At 43.8% G+C, this 21,782-nt stretch overlaps 1 protein-coding gene across 2 annotated transcripts in view; it reads left to right on the top strand.

The window, feature by feature from the left end:
• LOC139369532 (serine/threonine-protein kinase/endoribonuclease IRE1-like) overlaps positions 1-21,782 on the top strand; it is a 62,610-nt gene that overhangs the window by 18,279 nt on the left and 22,549 nt on the right. The window contains exons 8-16 of one of the 2 annotated variants that reach the window (XM_071108775.1): positions 493-552; positions 4,305-4,506; positions 5,666-5,744; positions 7,091-7,241; positions 11,332-11,456; positions 11,580-11,771; positions 17,087-17,348; positions 17,870-17,960; positions 19,612-19,801. In XM_071108775.1, coding sequence (XP_070964876.1) covers positions 493-552; positions 4,305-4,506; positions 5,666-5,744; positions 7,091-7,241; positions 11,332-11,456; positions 11,580-11,771; positions 17,087-17,348; positions 17,870-17,960; positions 19,612-19,801 — 1,352 coding nt within the window. The remainder of the gene's footprint in view (positions 1-492; positions 553-4,304; positions 4,507-5,665; positions 5,745-7,090; positions 7,242-11,331; positions 11,457-11,579; positions 11,772-17,086; positions 17,349-17,869; positions 17,961-19,611; positions 19,802-21,782) is intronic. The other variant, XM_071108774.1, reaches the window with a different exon arrangement.

Raw genomic sequence — 21,782 nt, forward strand, 5'->3', positions numbered from 1 at the left:
CTACAGTAGATACACCATTATACTATAATGTACTACAGTAGATACACCATTATACTATAATGTACTACAGTAGATACACCATTATACTATAATGTACTACAGTAGATACACCATTATACTACAATGTACTACAGTAGATACACCATTATACTATAATGTACTACAGTAGATACACCATTATACTATAATGTACTACAGTAGATACACCATTATACTATAATGTACTACAGTAGATACACCATTATACTATAATGTACTACAGTAGATACACCATTATACTATAATGTACTACAGTAGATACACCATTATACTATAATGTACTACAGTAGATACACCATTATACTATAATGTACTACAGTAGATACACCATTATACTATGATGCACTACAGTAGATACACCATTATACTATGATGCACTACAGTAGATACACCATTATACTATGATGTACTTATCTAGTTCTGCACAGTATGATAATGCAGTTGTTTCTCCAGAGATGGCCCATCTCGTCTCCAGTGGTGATGGGTTGGTGGTGACCGTAGACAGAGAGTCAGGTACGTTTTACTGTCAGGTAATTACTGTGTTCCCCGACCACTACCAGACAGGTAATTACTGTGTTCCCCAACCACTACCAGACAGGTAATTACTGTGTTCCCCAACCACTACCAGACAGGTAATTACTGTGTTCCCCAACCACTACCAGACAGGTAATTACTGTGTTCCCCAACCACTACCAGACAGGTAATTACTGTGTTCCCCGACCACTACCAGACAGGTAATTACTGTGTTCCCCAACCACTACCAGACAGGTAATTACTGTGTTCCCCAACCACTACCAGACAGGTAATTACTGTGTTCCCCGACCACTACCAGACAGGTAATTACTGTGTTCCCCAACCACTACCAGACAGGTAATTACTGTGTTCCCCAACCACTACCAGACAGATAATTACTGTGTTCCCCAACCACTACCAGACAGGTAATTACTGTGTTCCCCAATAAACACCTGTTACAATAAACACCTGTTACAATAAACACCTGTTACAATAAACACCTGCTACAATAAACACCTGACAGGCCTGCTTCAATAAACACCTGACAGACCTGCTACAATAAACACCTGACAGGCCTGCTACAATAAACACCTGACAGGCCTGCTACAACAAACACCTGACAGGCCTGCTACAATAAACACCTGCTACAGTAAACACCTGACAGGCCTGCTACAATAAACACCTGCTACAATAAACACCTAACAGGCCTGCTACAATAAACACCTGCTACAATAAACACCTGACAGGCCTGTTACAATAAACATCTGTTACAATAAACACCTGTTACAATAAACACCTGTTACAATAAACAATGACAGGCCTGTTACAATAAATACCTGACAGGCCTGTTACAATAAATACCTGTTACAATAAACACCTGACAGGCCTGTTACAATAAACATCTGTTACAATAAACACCTGTTACAATAAACACCTGCTACAATAAACACCTGACAGGCCTGTTACAATAAACACCTGTTACAATAAACACCTGACAGGCCTGCTACAATAAACACCTGCTACAATAAACACCTGACAGGCCTGTTACAATAAACACATGTTACAATAAACACCTGACAGGCCTGTTACAATAAACACCTGACAGGCCTGTTACAATAAACACCTGTTACAATAAACACCTGACAGGCCTGTTACAATAAACATATGTTACAATAAACACCTGACAGGCCTGTTACAATAAACATCTGTTATAATAAACACCTGTTACAATAAACACCTGTTACAATAAACACCTGCTACAATAAACACCCGACAGGCCTGTTACAATAAACATCTGTTATAATAAACACCTGTTACAATAAACACCTGTTACAATAAACACCTGCTACAATAAATACCTGACAGGCCTGTTACAATAAACACCTGACAGGCATGTTACAATAAACACCTGACAGGCCTGCTACAATAAATACCTGTTACAATAAACACCTGACAGGCCTGTTACAATAAACATCTGTTACAATAAACACCTGACAGGCCTGTTACAATAAACATCTGTTACAATAAACACCTGACAGGCCTGTTACAATAAACACCTGTTACAATAAACACCTGTTACAATAAACACCTGCTACAATAAACACCTGACAGGCCTGTTACAATAAACACCTGTTACAATAAACACCTGACAGGCTTGTTACGATAAACATCTCTTACAATAAACACCTGTTACAATAAACACATGCTACAATAAACACCTGACAGGCCTGTTACAATAAACACCTGTTACAATAAACACCTGACAGGCCTGCTACAATAAACACCTGACAGGCCTGCTACAACAAACACCTGACAGGCCTGCTACAATAAACACCTGCTACAGTAAACACCTGACAGGCCTGCTACAATAAACACCTGCTACAATAAACACCTGACAGGCCTGCTACAATAAACACCTGCTACAATAAACACCTGACAGGCCTGTTACAATAAACACATGTTACAATAAACACCTGACAGGCCTGTTACAATAAACACCTGACAGACCTGTTACAATAAACATCTGTTACAATAAACACCTGTTACAATAAACACCTGACAGGCCTGTTACAATAAACATCTGTTACAATAAACACCTGACAGGCCTGTTACAATAAACACCTGTTACAATAAACACCTGTTACAATAAACACCTGTTACAATAAACACCTGCTACAATAAACACCTGACAGGCCTGTTACAATAAACACCTGCTACAATAAATACCTGACAGGCCTGTTACAATAAACACCTGACAGGCCTGTTACAATAAATACCTGTTACAATAAACACCTGACAGGCCTGTTACAATAAACATCTGTTACAATAAACACCTGTTACAATAAACACCTGCTACAATAAACACCTGACAGGCCTGTTACAATAAACACCTGTTACAATAAACACCTCTTACAATAAACACCTGACAGGCCTGTTACAATAAACACCTGTTACAATAAACACCTGTTACAATAAACACCTGTTACAATAAACACCTGAGAGGCCTGTTACAATAAACACCTGTTACAATAAACACCTGTTACAATAAACACCTAACAGGCCTGCTACAATAAACACCTGTTACAATAAACACCTGTTACAATAAACACCTGACAGGCCTGTTACAATAAACACCTGCTACAGTAAACACCTGACAGGCCTGCTACAATAAATACCTGCTACAATAAACACCTGTTACAATAAACACCTGACAGGCCTGTTACAATAAACACCTGACAGACCTGCTACAATAAACACCTGACAGGCCTGTTACAATAAACACCTGACAGGCCTGTTACAATAAACACCTGTTACAATAAACACCTGCTACAATAAACACCTGTTGCATTAAACACCTGACAGGCCTGTTACAATAAACACCTGACAGGCCTGTTACAATAAACACCTGTTACAATAAACACCTGACAGGCCTGTTACAATAAACACCTGCTACAGTAAATACCTGCTACAATAAACACCTGACAGGCCTGTTACAATAAACACCTGTTACAATAAACACCTGTTACAATAAACACCTGACAGGCCTGCTACAATAAACACCTGTTACAATAAACAATGACAGGCCTGTTACAATAAACACCTGACAGGCCTGTTACAATAAACACCTGACAGGCCTGCTACAATAAACACCTGTTACAGTAAACAATGACAGGCCTGTTACAATAAATACCTGACAGACCTGTTACAATAAACACCTGACAGGCCTGTTACAATAAACACCTGACAGGCCTGTTACAATAAACACCTGTTACAACAAACACCTGACAGGCCTGTTACAATAAACACCTGACAGACCTGCTACAATAAAACCTGACTATTTTTTATATGTTATTAGGTAATAATGTATTATATCCCCTCTTTTCCTTTCCCCTCTCTCTGTCTCTAATCCTCCTCTCCTCTCTCTCTGTCTCTAACCCTCCTCTCCTCTCTCTCTGTCTCTAACCCTCCTCTCCTCTCTCTGTCTCTAACCCTCCTCTCCTCTCTCTCTGTCTCTAACCCTCCTCTCCTCTCTCTCTGTCTCTAACCCTCCTCTCCTCTCTCTCTGTCTCTAACCCTCCTCTCCTCTCTCTCTGTCTCTAACCCTCCTCTCCTCTCTCTGTCTCTAACCCTCCTCTCCTCTCTCTCTGTCTCTAACCCTCCTCCCTCTCTCGCTGTCTCTAACCCTCCTCTCCTCTCTCTCTAACCCTCCTCTACTCTCTCTCTGTCGCTAACCCTCCTCTCCTCTATCCCAGGTGACGTCCTGTGGATGCAAAACTATGGGTCACCTGTGGTGGGGGTGTACCTGTACAGCCAGGACTCTCTGAGACACGCCCCTCACCTGTCAGTTGCCATGGAGACGCTGCGTTACCTCACCTTCTCGTCCCACGACACACACACCATGAAGTGGAGCTACCAGTTTGTCACGGAGCAGGCCAGCACACACACACAGCTGGTGTAAGAGACACACACACAGACACACACACACACAGCTAGTGTAAGAGTAGTTTAATCACCTCGATTTGCTCAATTTCCATATTATTTATTACAAGATTTAGTTGAGCTTTAGGGTTTCATGAATGATTTGCCCCAAATACAATGCTTTTAGTTGTTCTTAAATTATTTAGGACTAACATTTCTTGCCACCCATTCTGAAACTAACTGCAGCTCTTTGTTAAGTGTTGCAGTCATTTCAGTCGATGTAGTAGCTGACGTGTACAGTGTTGAGTCATCCGCATATATAGACCCACTGGCTTCACTCAAAAGCTAGTGGTATGTCGTTAGTAAAGATTGAAAAAAGTAAGGGGCCTAAACAGCTGCCCTGGGGAATGCCTGATTCTACCAGTAAGGGGCCTAGACAGCTGCCCTGGGGAATGCCTGATTCTACCAGTAAGGGGCCTAGACAGCTGCCCTGGGGAATTCCTGATTCTACCAGTAAGGGGCCTTGACAGCTGCCCTGGTGAATGCCTGATTCTACCAGTAAGGGGCCTAGACAGCTGCCCTGGGGAATTCCTGATTCTACCAGTAAGGGGCCTTGACAGCTGCCCTGGTAAATGCCTGATTCTACCAGTAAGGGGCCTAGACAGCTGCCCTGGGGAATTCCTGATTCTACCAGTAAGGGGCCTTGACAGCTGCCCTGGGGAATGCCTGATTCTACCAGTAAGGGGCCTAGACAGCTGCCCTGGGGAATTCCTGATTCTACCTCGATTATGTTGGAGAGGCTTCCATTAAAGAACATGCTCTGTGTTCTGTTAGCCTTTCTTCCCCCCAAAATGACATTCAAGGTTCTCCAAAGCTTTTTTATTATAATTATTTATGTAATTTATCTTTGTTTCATAGTTTAGTTTCTTCTTCTTTTTAATCAGTTTAGTCACATGATTTCTCAATTTGCAGTACGTTTGCCAATCGGTTGTACAGCCAGACTTATTTGCCATTCTTTTTGCCTCATCCCTCTACAACCATACAACTTGTTCAATTCCTCATCAACCCACAGGGGATTGTAACAGTTTTTACAGTCATTGTCTTAATGGGGTTTTGGGCATTACAATGCAATTGACGGTGTTTCAAACCTTCTCTTTCCTGTCATTCTTCATGTCATTTGTCTTGTGTGTTTTAGGCCCACTCTGTATGTGGGGAAGCTGGATTCTCATCTGTACGCCTCCACCTCCCTGGTTCACGACGGAGTCGCTCTAGTGGTCAGTACAGCTGTCAATCAACAGCAAATAAAAATAAAAAAAATACACTGAGTGGACAAAACATTAAGAACACCTGCTCTTTAAAAAAAAAAAAATGACAGACTGACCAAGTGAAAGATATCGTTCCCTTATTGATGTCACTTGTTAAATCCACTTCGATCAGTGATGAAGGGGAGGAGGCAGCATTGTGTGTGTGTGTGTGTGTGTGTGTGTGTGTGTGTGTGTGTGTGTGTGTGTGTGTGTGTGTGTGTGTGTGTGTGTGTGTGTGCGTGTGTGTGTGTGCCATTCAGTGGGTGAAGACAGAAGATTTAAGTCCCTTTTGAATGGGGGATGGTCATAATGGGCAGCAGTTTGAGTGTTCACTGGGTTTTTACACACTCAGTTTCCCCCTGCTGGGTATCAGGAATGGTCCACCACCCAAAAGGCCATGTCCCCTGCTGGGTATCAGGAATGGTCCACCACCCAAAAGGCCATGTCCCCTGCTGGGTATCAGGAATGGTCCACCACCCAAAAGGCCATGTCCCCTGCTGGGTATCAGGAATGGTCCACCACCCAAAAGGCCATGTCCCCTGCTGGGTATCAGGAATGGTCTACCACCCAAAAGGCCATGTCCCCCGCTGGGTATCAGGAATGGTCTACCACCCAAAAGGCCATGTCCCCTGCTGGGTATCAGGAGGCCCTTATGAATTGAGGTTGTTAGGAAGGTGTTCCTAATGTTTTGATACACTCAATGTCTACGCACAGCAGCCCAATCAGCATGTCTACACAACACACAGCAGCCAATCAGCATGTCTACACAACACACAGCAGCCAATCAGCATGTCTACACAACACACAGCAGCCAATCAGCATGTCTACACAACACACAGCAGCCAATCAGCATGTCTACACAACACACAGCAGCCAATCAGCATGTCTACACAACACACATCAGCCAATCAGCATGTCAACACAACACACAGCAGCCAATCAGCATGTCTACACAACACACAGCAGCCAATCAGCATGTCTACACAACACACAGCAGCCAATCAGCATGTCTACACAACACACAGCAGCCAATCAGCATGTCTACACAACACACATCAGCCAATCAGCATGTCTACACAACACACAGCAGCCAATCAGCATGTCTACACAACACACAGCAGCCAATCAGCATGTCTACACAACACACAGCAGCCAATCAGCATGTCAACACAACACACAGCAGCCAATCAGGTTTTTTTTTAGTCTCAGTACTGTGATGTCATAATATACACCTGGTTAGAACTTTTCTCTCTGAATTTTATTGGCTGATTCTTCTCTGATACGTTGATGTATTGATTGATGTGTTACCACGGCAGCCGCGGGGCTTGACACTGGCGCGTATCGAGGGACCGGAGACCGAGGAGGTGACGGTTAGAGAGGAGGGAGAGTGTGAGATCATCCCGTCTACCGACGTACGATACCCACCAGGCTCCACCAACACACTGAACAACCAGTGGCTCCTCATAGGTAACTACCTGCCAGGCTCCACCAACACACTGAACAACCAGTAGGTAACTACCCACCAGGCTCTATAGGTAACTACCCACCAGGCTCCACCAACACACTGAACAACCAGTAGGTAACTACCCACCAGGCTCTATAGGTAACTACCCACCAGGCTCTATAGGTAACTACCCGCCAGGCTCCACCAACACACTGAACAACCAGTAGATAACTACCCACCAGGCTCTATAGGTAACTACCCACCAGGCTCTATAGGTAACTACCCACCAGGCTCTATAGGTAACTACCCACCAGGCTCTATAGGTAACTACCCACCAGGCTCCACCAACACACTGCACAACCAGTAGATAACTACCCACCAGGCTCCACCAACACACTGAACAACCAGTAGATAACTACCCACCAGGCTCCACCAACACACTGAACAACCAGTAGATAACTACCCACCAGGCTCTATAGGTAACTACCCACCAGGCTCTATAGGTAACTACCCACCAGGCTCTATAGGTAACTACCCACCAGGCTCTATAGGTAACTACCCACCAGGCTCCACCAACACACTGCACAACCAGTAGATAACTACCCACCAGGCTCCACCAACACACTGAACAACCAGTAGATAACTACCCACCAGGCTCTATAGGTAACTACCCACCAGGCTCTATAGGTAACTACCCACCAGGCTCTATAGGTAACTACCCACCAGGCTCCACCAACACACTGAACAACCAGTAGGTAACTACCCGCCAGGCTCTATAGGTAACTACCCACCAGGCTCTATAGGTAACTACCCACCAGGCTCTATAGGTAACTACCCACCAGGCTCTATAGGTAACTACCCACCAGGCTCTATAGGTAACTACCCGTCAGGCTCTATAGGTAACTACCCACCAGGCTCTATAGGTAACTACCCACCAGGCTCCACCAACACACTGAACAACCAGTAGGTAACTACCCGCCAGGCTCCACCAACACACTGAACAACCAGTAGATAACTACCCACCAGGCTCCACCAACACACTGAACAACCAGTAGATAACTACCCACCAGGCTCTATAGGTAACTACCCACCAGGCTCTATAGGTAACTACCCACCAGGCTCTATAGGTAACTACCCACCAGGCTCTATAGGTAACTACCCACCAGGCTCCACCAACACACTGCACAACCAGTAGATAACTACCCACCAGGCTCCACCAACACACTGAACAACCAGTAGATAACTACCCACCAGGCTCTATTGGTAACTACCCACCAGGCTCTATAGGTAACTACCCACCAGGCTCTATAGGTAACTACCCACCAGGCTCCACCAACACACTGAACAACCAGTAGGTAACTACCCGCCAGGCTCTATAGGTAACTACCCACCAGGCTCTATAGGTAACTACCCACCAGGCTCTATAGGTAACTACCCACCAGGCTCTATAGGTAACTACCCACCAGGCTCTATAGGTAACTACCCGTCAGGCTCTATAGGTAACTACCCACCAGGCTCTATAGGTAACTACCCACCAGGCTCCACCAACACACTGAACAACCAGTAGGTAACTACCCGCCAGGCTCTATAGGTAACTACCCACCAGGCTCCACCAACACACTGAACAACCAGTAGGTAACTACCCACCAGGCTCTATAGGTAACTACCCACCAGGCTCCAGCAACACACTGCACAACCAGTAGGTAACTACCCACCAGGCTCTATAGGTAACTACCCGTCAGGCTCTATAGGTAACTACCCACCAGGCTCTATAGGTAACTACCCACCAGGCTCCACCAACACACTGAACAACCAGTAGATAACTACCCACCAGGCTCCACCAACACACTGAACAACCAGTAGGTAACTACCCACCAGGCTCTATAGGTAACTACCCGTCAGGCTCTATAGGTAACTACCCACCAGGCTCTATAGGTAACTACCCACCAGGCTCCACCAACACACTGAACAACCAGTAGGTAACTACCCGCCAGGCTCTATAGGTAACTACCCGTCAGGCTCTATAGGTAACTACCCACCAGGCTCTATAGGTAACTACCCACCAGGCTCTATAGGTAACTACCCGTCAGGCTCCACCAACACACTGCACAACCAGTAGATAACTACCCGCCAGGCTCCACCAACACACTGAACAACCCGTAGGTAACTACCCGCCAGGCTCCAGGCTCTATAGGTAACTACCCACCAGGCTCCACCAACACACTGAACAACCAGTAGGTAACTACCCACCAGGCTCTATAGGTAACTACCCGTCAGGCTCTATAGGTAACTACCCACCTACCCGCCAACCTGCCAGGCTCTATAGGTAACTACCCACCAGGCTCCACCAACACACTGAACAACCAGTAGGTAACTACCCACCAGGCTCTATAGGTAACTACCCGTCAGGCTCTATAGGTAACTACCCACCAGGCTCTATAGGTAACTACCCACCAGGCTCCACCAACACACTGAACAACCAGTAGGTAACTACCCGCCAGGCTCTATAGGTAACTACCCGTCAGGCTCTATAGGTAACTACCCACCAGGCTCTATAGGTAACTACCCACCAGGCTCTATAGGTAACTACCCGTCAGGCTCCACCAACACACTGCACAACCAGTAGATAACTACCCGCCAGGCTCCACCAACACACTGAACAACCCGTAGGTAACTACCCGCCAGGCTCCACCAACACACTGAACAACCAGTAGGTAACTACCCACCAGGCTCTATAGGTAACTACCCACCAGGCTCCACCAACACACTGAACAACCAGTAGGTAACTACCCACCAGGCTCTATAGGTAACTACCCGCCAGGCTCCACCAACACACTGAACAACCAGTAGGTAACTACCCACCAGGCTCTATAGGTAACTACCCACCAGGCTCCACCAACACACTGAACAACCAGTAGATAACTACCTGCCAGGCTCTATAGGTAACTACCCGCCAGGCTCCACCAACACACTGAACAACCAGTAGATAACTACCTGCCAGGCTCTATAGGTAACTACCCACCAGGCTCTATAGGTAACTACCCACCAGGCTCCACCAACACACTGAACAACCAGTAGGTAACTACCCACCAGGCTCTATAGGTAACTACCCACCAGGCTCTATAGGTAACTACCCACCAGGCTCCACCAACACACTGAACAACCAGTAGGTAACTACCCACCAGGCTCTATTGGTAACTACCCACCAGGCTCTATAGGTAACTACCCACCAGGCTCCACCAACACACTGAACAACCAGTAGGTAACTACCCACCAGGCTCTATAGGTAACTACCCACCAGGCTCCACCAACACACTGAACAACCAGTAGATAACTACCCACCAGGCTCCACCAACACACTGAACAACCAGTAGATAACTACCCACCAGGCTCTATAGGTAACTACCCACCAGGCTCTATAGGTAACTACCCGTCAGGCTCTATAGGTAACTACCCACCAGGCTCTATAGGTAACTACCCACCAGGCTCCACCAACACACTGCACAACCAGTAGATAACTACCCACCAGGCTCTATAGGTAACTACCCACCAGGCTCCACCAACACACTGCACAACCAGTAGATAACTACCCACCAGGCTCTATAGGTAACTACCCACCAGGCTCTATAGGTAACTACCCACCAGGCTCCACCAACACACTGAACAACCAGTAGATAACTACCCGTCAGGCTCTATAGGTAACTACCCACCAGGCTCTATAGGTAACTACCCACCAGGCTCCACCAACACACTGAACAACCAGTAGATAACTACCCACCAGGCTCCACCAACACACTGCACAACCAGTAGGTAACTACCCGCCAGGCTCCACCAACACACTGCACAACCAGTAGGTAACTACCCGCCAGGCTCCACCAACACACTGCACAACCAGTAGGTAACTACCCACCACCTCTCTCTCTGTCTCTGTCTCTGTCTCTCTCGCTCTGTCATTCTCTCTCTCTCTCTCTCTCTCTCACACTCTCTCTCTCTCTCTCTCTCACTCTCTCTCTTTCTCTCTCTCACACTCTCACACTCTCTCACTCTCACTCTCTCACACACTCTCTCTCGCTCTCTGTCTCTCTCTCTCTCTCACTCTCACTCTCTCATCAGGACACCATGAGTTACCCCCGGTAGCCCACACCACCATGTTGAGAGACTTCCCGGTAAACCTGCAGCGTTCCGGTGATGCCGTTATCCCGACCCGGTCTCAGAACAACCGCTATACAGACCATCCTGTGAGTTACAACCCCCTTACCCCTGACCTCTGACCTCTAAACCCCACTCACATACAGACCATCCTGTGAGTTACAACCCCTATTCCTTGACCTCTAACACGAACCCCCCTCCCCCCTCTTTAGTTCCAGTCAGTAGGTCATGGTGGTGGAGGGGGTCGTGGTTCGGGTCCCAGCGGCAGCAGAAGGACGCAAACTGGATCAAGATCAGGGTTGTCCTCTATCCTGCCCGACTATATATACCAGGACCCTGTTACCGTGGTGATCCTGTCTCTACTGCTGGGAGGATGGCTTGCCTTCGCTCTGACTTATCCACAGGTTAGTTCAACAGGACAGGGTGGGGTGGGAGTCAGGGTTCTCCCGTAGGACAATGTGTCCGGCAAGATTGTAATTTACTGGACGTTTGAGACATTTACCAGACCCATATGCATTGGGTGGCTAACCCATCCCCTGGTGCTCAGAATGACAGGAATCCCATTTAGGTTAATCTAGAGGGTGGTAATTCATCTAGATGGTAATTCATATAGATGGTGGTAATTAATTTAGATGGTGGTAATTCATATAGATGGTGATAATTCATCTAGATGGTAATTCATCTAGATGGTGTTAATTCATCTAGATGGTGGTAATTCATTTAGATGGTGGTAATTCATTTAGATGGTGATAATTCATTTAGATGGTGGTCATTCATTTAGATGGTGGTAATTCATTTAGATGGTGGTAATTCATTTAGATGGTGGTAATTCATTTAGATGGTGGTAATTCATTTAGATGGTGGTAATTCATATAGATGGTGATAATTCATCTAGATGGTAATTCATCTAGATGGTGGTAATTCATTTAGATGGTGGTAATTAATTTAGATGGTAATTCATATAGATGGTGGTAATTCATTTAGATGGTGGTAATTCATTTAGATGGTGGTAATTCGTTTAGATGATGGTTATTAATTTAGATGGTGGTAATTCGTCTTCATGGTAATTCATTTAGATGGTAATTCATTTAGATGGTGGTCATTCATTTAGATGGTAATTAATTTAGATGGTAATTCATTTAGATGATGGTAATTCATTTAGATGATGGTCATTCATTTAGATGGTAGTTCATCTAGATGGTAATTCATATAGATGATGGTAATTCATTTAGATCGTGGTAATTCATTTAGATGGTGGTAATTCATTTAGATGGTGGTAATTAATTTAGATGGTAATTCATATAGATGGTGGTAATTCATTTAGATGGTGGTAATTCATTTAGATGGTGGTAATTCATTTAGATGGTGGTAATTCGTTTAGATGATGGTTATTCATTTAGATGGTGGTAATTCGTCTTCATGGTAATTCATTTAGATGGTAATTCATTTAGATGGTGGTCATTCATTTAGATGGTAATTAATTTAGATGGTAATTCATTTAGATGGTGGTCATTCATTTAGATGGTAGTTCATCTAGATGGTAATTCATATAGATGATGGCAATTCATTTAGATCGTGGTAATTCATTTAGATGGTGGTAATTCATTTAGATGGTAATTCATCTAGATGGTGGGAATTCATATAGATGGTGGTCATTCATTTAGATGGTAATTCATTTAGATGGTGGTCATTCATTTAGATGGTAATTCATTTAGATGGTGGTAATTCATTTAGATGGTAATTCATTTAGATGGTGGTCATTCATTTAGATGGTCATTCATTTAGATGGTGGTAATTCATTTAGATGGTAATTCATTTAGATGGTGGTCACTCAACAAGCTTTATAAGGCCCCAAGCAAACAAGAGAATGCTCACCCAGAAGTGGCGCTCCTAGTGGCCGGGGTAAACTTACATCCGTTTTACCTAATTTCTACCAGCATGTCACATGGTGTTAAGGACACCTTATCAGTCACTGGCTTCATCAATAAGTGCATCGATGACGTCGTCCCCACAGTGACCGTACGTACATACCCCAACCAGAAGCCATGGATAACAGGCAACATCTGCATTGAGCTAAAGAATAGAGTTGCTGCTTTCAAGGAGCGGGACACAAATCCGGACGCTTATAATAGATCTCGCTATGCCCTCAGACGAACCATCAAACAGGACTGTCAATACAGGACTAAGATTGAATCCTACTACACCGGCTCTGACGCACGTCGGATGTGGTGGGGCTTGCAAACTATTACGGATTACAAAGGGAAACCCAGCCGCAAGCCACCCATTGACAGGAGCCTAATCAGACGAGCTAAATGCCTTCTTTGCTTGCTTTGAGGCAAGCAATACTGATCCATGCATGAGGGCACCAGCTGTTCAGGACAACTGTGTGATCATGCCAGCATACCACCCTGCATATCACTGCTGGCTTGCTTCTGAAGCTAAGCAGGGTTGGTCCTGGTCAGTCCCTGGATGGGAGACCAGATGCTGCTGGAAGTGGTGTTGGAGGGCCAGTAGGAGATACTCTTTCCTCTGGTCTAAATATCCCAATTCCCCAGGGAAGTGATTGGGGACACTACCCTGTGTAGGGTGCCGTCTTTCGGATGGGACGTTAAACGGGTGTCCTGACTCTGAGGTCATTAAAGATCCCATGGCACTTATCGTAAGATTCGGGGTGTTAACCCCGGTGTCCTGGCTAAATTCCCAATCTGGCCCTCAAACCATCACGGTCACCTAATAATCCCTAGTTTACAATTGGCTCTTTCATCCCCCCTCCTCTCCCGTGTAACTATTCCCCAGGGCGTTGCTGTAAATGAGAACGTGTTCTCAGTCAACTTACCTAGTAAAATAACGAGAAAAAAAACTGTGGTCATGCTCTCCATAGCCGATGTGAGTAAGACCTTTAACAACAACATTCACAAGGACGCAGGGCCAGATGGATGTGTACTCAGAGCATGCGCTGACCAACTGGCAAGTGTCTTCACTGACATTTTCAACCTTTCTCTGACCCAGTCTGTAATAGCTACATGTTTCATGCAGAACACCATAGTCCCTGTGCTCAAGAACGCCAAGGTAACCTTGCTTAAATGACTACCGCCCTGTAGCGGCAACTGTTCGGCCTCCGACCGCAACTTGGAGGGCCCTCCTTTGTGTTTCTGACAAAACTTTGAGGGTGACTTCGGGGACACACCCATCAACTTCAGGGACACACCCATCAACTTTGGGGACACACCCATCAACTTCGGGGACACACCCATCAACTTTGGGGACACACCCATCAACTTTGGGGACACACCCATCAACTTCGGGGACACACCCATCAACTTCGGGGACACACCCATCAACTTTGGGGACACACCCATCAACTTCGGGGACACACCCATCAACTTCAGGACACACCTATCAACTTCAGGACACACCTATCAACTTCAGGACACACCCATCAACTACAGGACACACCCATCAAGCTTCATCGCTTGGTATGGCAACTGCCTGGTATAGCACTACCCTACAGAGGGCAACTGCTCGGCATCGATGTTCCTTCTAAGCTAAGCACCTCCTCCAGGATTGCCACTTGGAAGAATTGCCGCACAGAGACGCAAATGATTGAACTTTACTGCCCAATCAGTTTGCACTATGTTCAGTGTTTTACGTTACAGGCTTATTCTAAAATGAATTCAACTGTTTTTGTCCCCTGATCAATCTACACAATACCTCATAATGACATCACAATACCTCATAATGACATCACAATACCCCATAATGACATCACAATACCCCATAATGACATCACAATACCTCATAATGACAAAGTGAAAACGGGTATCATATTTCCATCAGTATTCAGACGCTTTACTCAGTACTTTGTTGAAGAACCTTTGGCAGCGATTACAGTCTTGAGTCTTCTTGAGTATGACGCTACAAGCTTGGCATGCCTGTATTTGGGGAGTTTCTCCCATTCTTCTCTGCAGATCCTCTCTGTCATGTTGGATGGGGAGCGTCGCTGCACAGCTATTTTCAGGTCTCCCCAGAGATAATTGATACGGTTCAAGTCCGGGCTCTGGCTGGGCCACTCAAGGACATTCAGAGACTTGACTTGAAGCCACTCCTGCGTTGTCTTGGCTGTGTGCTTAGGGTCGTTATCCTGTTGGAAGTTTAACCTTAGCCCCAGTCAAGGGTCCTGAATGTTCTGGAGCAGGTTTTCATCAAGGATCTCTCTGTATTTTGCTCCATTCATCTTTCCCTCCTGACGAGTCTCCCAGTCCATGCCATTGAAAAACATCCCCACAGCCTGATGCTGCCTCCGCCGTTCTTCACTCTAGGGATGCTGCCACCACCATGCTTCACCATAGGGATGGAGCCACCATGCTTCACCGTAGGGATGGAGCCACCATGCTTCACCGTAGGGATGGAGCCACCACCATGTTCACCATAGGGATGGAGCCACCACCATGCATCACCGTAGGGATGGAGCCACCATGCTTCACCGTAGGGATGGTGGAGCCACCATGCTTCACCGTAGGGATGGAGCCACCACCATGCTTCACCGTAGGGATGGAGCCACCACCATGCTTCACCGTAGGGATGGAGCCACCACCATGCTTCACCGTAGGGATGGAGCCACCACCATGCTTCACCGTAGGGATGGAGCCACCATGCTTCACCGTAGGGATGGTGCCAGGTTTCCTCCAGATGTGACAATTGAGTTCAATCTCGGTTTCATCAGACCAGAGAATCTTGTTTCCCATGGTCTGAGAGTCCTTTAGGTGCCTTTTGGCAAACTCCAAGCGGGTTGTCGTGACTTTTTACTGAGGAGTGGCTTCTGTCTGGCCACTCTACCATAAACGCCCTGATTGGTGGAGTGCTGCAGAGATGGTTGTCCTTTTGGAAGGTTCTCCCATCTCCACAGAGGAACTCTGGAGTTCTGTCAGAGTGACCATTGGGTTCTTGGTCACCTCCCTGACCAAGGCCCTTTTCCCCCTGATTGCTCAGTTTGGCCAGGTGGCCAGCTCTAGGAAGAGTCTTGCTACTCTTCCCAGATCTGTGTCTTGACACAATCCTGTCTCGGAGCTCTATGGACAATTCCTTTGACCTCATGGCTTGGTTTTTGCTCTGACATACACTGTCAACTATGGGACCTTATATAGACAGGTGTGTGCCTTTCCAAATCATGTCCAATCAATTTAATTTACCACAGGTGGACTACAATCAAGTTGTAGAAACAAGAGCTCAATTTTGAGTCTCATAGTAAAAGGTCTGAATATTGAATAAGGTATTTCTGTTTTTTATTTTTAATACATTTGCAAAAAAAAAAAAAAAAAAATAGTTTTCACTTTGTCATTATGGGGTTAGGGTTCTCTGTGGAGATTTGATGAGAACATTTATTTTAATCAATTTTAGATTAAGGTTGTCAAGGGGTCTGAATACATTTCAAATGCACTGTAAGTGTGTGTGTTGTGTGGTGTGTGTGTGTGTGTTGTGTGTGTATATAATGTTTGTGCATTTAAAGGTGTGTGTCTGTCTGTACTATATATAAAGTCTGTGTGTGTGTGTGTGTGTGTGTGTGTTGTGTGTGTTGTGTGTGTGTGTGTGTGTGTGTGTGTGTGTGTGTGTGTGTGTGTGTGTGTGTGTGTGTGTGTGTGTGTATGTGTGTATGTATGTATGTATGTATGTATGTATGTATGTATGTATGTATGTATGTATATATAACTGTGTGACCCAGCAGCAGAAGGACCAGAGACAGCAGTTGGACGAAGCTCTGGAATCCCGCCTCCAACACCTGCTAGACACGCCCTCTTCTGCAGACACACCCCCTTCTCCACCAGACACACCCCTTTCCCCAGGAACCCCCCTTCCTTCTGGAGCCCAGCCCCAGTCTGCAGACTCACAGCCGTCCTCTGTGGACCCTCCTCTCTCTGGCTCGCCCGGTAACAGTAGTGACGCTGTAGCCAGGAACGGATCTGCTGTAACACGACACACACACGGTGAGACACACACACACGCACACTAAGTGGCAGATACTTTAATTACAAGGTTAGAATCTTTCTAAGGTCCATTCTCCCCCTCTCCCTCCCCCTCCCTCCCCCTCTCTCCCCCTCTCCCTCCTCTTTCTCCCCCTCTCTCTCCCCCCTCCCTCTCTCCCCCCCTCCCTCTCTCTCTCTCCCTCCACTCTCCCTCCTCTCTCTCTCTTCCTCTTCTCCTTCCTCCTCTCTCTCTCTCTTTCTCTCTCCCTCCACTCTCCCTCCTCTCTCTCTTCCTCCTCTTCTTCATTCTCTCTCTCTCTCTCTCTCTCTCTCTCTCTCTCTCTCTTCCTCCTCTCCTTCCTCCTCTCTCCCCCCCTCTCTCTCTCCCCCTCTCTCTCTCTCCCCCTCTCTCTCTCCCTCTCCCTCCTCTCTCTCTCTCCCCCTCTCTCTCTCTCCCCCCCTCTCTCTCTCTCTCTCTCTCTCTCTCTTCCTCCTCTCCTTCCTCCTCTCTCTCTCTCTCTCTCCCCCTCTCTCTCTCTCAGATGGAGGGATAGAGGAGGTGGAGGTAGGGAAGATCTCCTTCTGTCCATCAGAGATTCTGGGACATGGAACAGAAGGAACCTTCGTCTTCCGGTCAGTCTTCCATCCGTTGATGTTTACTGATGTTTACTGATGTAGGGTTAGATGATGTTTACTGATGTAGGGTTAGATGATGTTTACTGATGTAGGGTTAGATGATGTTTACTGATGTAGGGTTAGGGTTAGATGTGTAGATGATGTTTACTGATGTAGGGTTAGGGTTAGATGTTTAGATGATGTTTACTGATGTAGGGTTAGGGTTAGATGTTTAGATGATGTTTACTGATCATGAAAAGCAGTTTCTTGCTTTATAACCCAGACTTAAATGTGGAATAATTGGAAATATGTATTTCTGACTATGCTCTGATGATATTAAAGCCAAAACAGTTATAACGTTTATTTAACAATCCCTGGAAAATGTAGTAGTTGGTCATTGGTTTTAGTGGAGCTGGGGTTCTCCTTGAACTCTCTGCATCGTATTGGTTTTAGTGGAGCTGGGGTCTCCTTGAACTCTCTGCATCGTATTGGTTTTAGTGGAGCTGGGGTTCTCCTTGAACTCTCTGCATTGTATTGGTTTTAGTGGAGCTGGGGTCTCCTTGAACTCTCTGCATCGTATTGGTTTTAGTGGAGCTGGGGTTCTCCTTGAACTCTGCATCGTATTGGTTTTAGTGGAGCTGGGGTGCTCCTTGAACTCTCTGCATCGTATTGGTTTTAGTGGAGCTGGGGTTCTCCTTGAACTCTGCATCGTATTGGTTTTAGTGGAGCTGGGGTTCTCCTTGAACTCTCTGCATCGTATTGGTTTTAGTGGAGCTGGGGTCTCCTTGCACCCCCCCACACCAGACAATTTGAATTCTCTCGTATTGTGTCGTTTTATTCATAACAATATTGTGTGTATTCATGACATACTCATTATATATATATATATATTCATGGCATAGTCATTATATATTCATGATATAGTAATAATTCTTTCGTTATTTATTAATGATATAGTTATGATATAGTCATTATATAGTCATAATATAGTTATTATGTATAAATTATTTATATATTCATGACAAAGTCATGATATATTCATGATATATTCATGACATAGCCATTATATATTCATGACATAGCCATTATATATTCGTGACATAGTCATTATATATTCGTGACAGTCATTATATATTCGTGACATAGTCATTATATATTCGTGACATAGTCATTATATATTCGTGACATAGTCATTGTATATTCATGACATAGTCATTATATATTCCTGATAAGTTCCTGATATAGTCATTATATATTCCTGATGTAGTCATTATATATTCATGACATTGTCAAATATATATTCACAACATAGTCATTGTATATTCGTGACATAGTCATTATATATTCGTGACATAGTCATTGTATATTCATGACATAGTCATTGTATATTCATGACATAGTCATTATATATTCATGATATAGTCATGATATAGCCATTATATATTCATGACATAGTCATTATATATTCATGCTATATTCATGAGATAGTCATTATATATATATTCATGCCGTAGTCATTATATATTCATGACATAGTCATGATATAGTCATTATATATTCATGATATAGTCATTATATATTCATGACATAGCCAGTATATATTCCTGATAAGTTCCTGATATAGTCATTATATATTCATGCTAAGTTCCTGATATATGAAATGTTCCAGGGGCCGTTTTGACGGCCGTCGCGTGGCGGTGAAGCGGATCCTTCCAGAGTGTTTTGACGTTGCAGAGCGAGAGGTCCAGCTGCTCCGGGAATCGGACGAACATCCAAACGTCATCAGATACTACTGCACCGAGCGAGACAAACTGTTCACCTACATCGCTATAGAACTGTGTGCTGCTACGCTACAACAGGTAGGTAGATACTACTGCACCGAGCGAGACAAACTGTTCACCTACAACAGGTAGGTAGATACTACTGCACCGAGAGAGACAAACTGTTCACCTACATCGCTATAGAACTGTGTGCTGCTACGCTACAACAGGTAGGTAGATACTACTGCACCGAGAGAGACAAACTGTTCACCTACATCGCTATAGAACTGTGTGCTGCTACGCTACAACAGGTAGGTAGATACTACTGCACCGAGAGAGACAAACTGTTCACCTACCTATAGTATATATATATAACCTGGTAGTGTATATATATAACCTGGTAGTGTGTGTATATATATAACCTGGTAGTGTGTGTATATATATAACCTGGTAGTGTATATATGTAACCTGGTAGTGTGTATGTATATAACCTGGTAGTGTGTGTATATATATAACCTGGTAGTGTGTATATATATATATAAATATAACCTGGTAGTGTGTATATATATATATATATATATATATATATATATATATATATATATATATAACCTGGTAGTGTATATATATAACCTGGTAGTGTATATATATAACCTGGTAGTGTGTATATATAACCTGGTAGTGTATATATATAACCTGGTAGTGTGTATGTATATAACCTGGTAGTGTGTATATATATATAACCTGGTAGTGTATATATAACCTGGTAGTGTATATATATAACCTGGTAGTGTATATATATAACCTGGTAGTGTATATACAGTGCCTTGCGAAAGTATTCGGCCCCCTTGAACTTTGCGAACTTTTGCCACATTTCAGGCTTCAAACATAAAGATATAAAACTGTATTTTTTTGTGAAGAATCAACAACAAGTGGAACACAATCATGAAGTGGAACGACATTTATTGGATATTTCAAACTTTTTTAACAAATCAAAAACTGGAAAATTGGGCGTGCAAAATTATATAGTTATAATTATTATTTATTATATAATTATATATATTTTTTATATATATATATATATATATATATATATAGTATATAACCTGGTAGTATGTATATATAACCTCATAATGTATATATATTACCTGATAATGTATATATATATAACCTGGTAGTGTATATATATAACCTGGTAGTGTATATATATATAACCTGGTAGTGTATATATATAACCTGGTAGTGTATATATATAACCTGGTAGTGTATATATATAACCTGGTAGTGTGTATATATAACCTGATAGTGTATGTATAACCTGGTAGTGTATATATATAACCTGGTAGTGTGTACATATAACCTGATGGTGTATATATATAACCTGGTAGTGTGTACATATAACCTGATGGTGTATATATAACCTGGTAGTTTATATATATATAACCTGGTAGTGTGTATATATAACCTGATAGTGTATGTATAACCTGGTAGTGTATATATATAACCTGGTAGTGTGTACATATAACCTGGTAGTGTATATATATAACCTGGTAGTGTGTACATATAACCTGATGGTGTATATATAACCTGGTAGTTTATATATATATAACCTGGTAGTGTGTATATAACCTGGTAGTGTGTGTATATAACCTGGTAGTGTGTATATATAACCTGATAGTGTATATATATAACCTGGTAGTGTATATATGTAATTTGTATAACCTGGTAGTGTATATATAACCTGGTAGTGTGTGTATATAACCTGGTAGTGTGTATATATAACCTGATAGTGTATATATGTAATATGTATAACCTGGTAGTGTATATATATAAACTGGTAGTGTGTATAAAAATAACCTGGTAGTGTGTATATATATAACCTGGTAGTGTGTATATATAACCTGGTAGTGTATATATATATAACCTGGTAGTGTGTATATATAACCTGATAGTGTATATATAACCTGGTAGTTTATATATATAACCTGGTAGTGTATATATATAACCTGGTAGTGTGTATATATAACCTGATAGTGTATATATGTAATATGTATAACCTGGTAGTGTATATATATAACCT

This window comes from Oncorhynchus clarkii, chromosome 17, assembly GCF_045791955.1.
Source record: "Oncorhynchus clarkii lewisi isolate Uvic-CL-2024 chromosome 17, UVic_Ocla_1.0, whole genome shotgun sequence".
In the NCBI taxonomy this organism is placed as follows: Eukaryota; Metazoa; Chordata; class Actinopteri; order Salmoniformes; family Salmonidae; genus Oncorhynchus; species Oncorhynchus clarkii.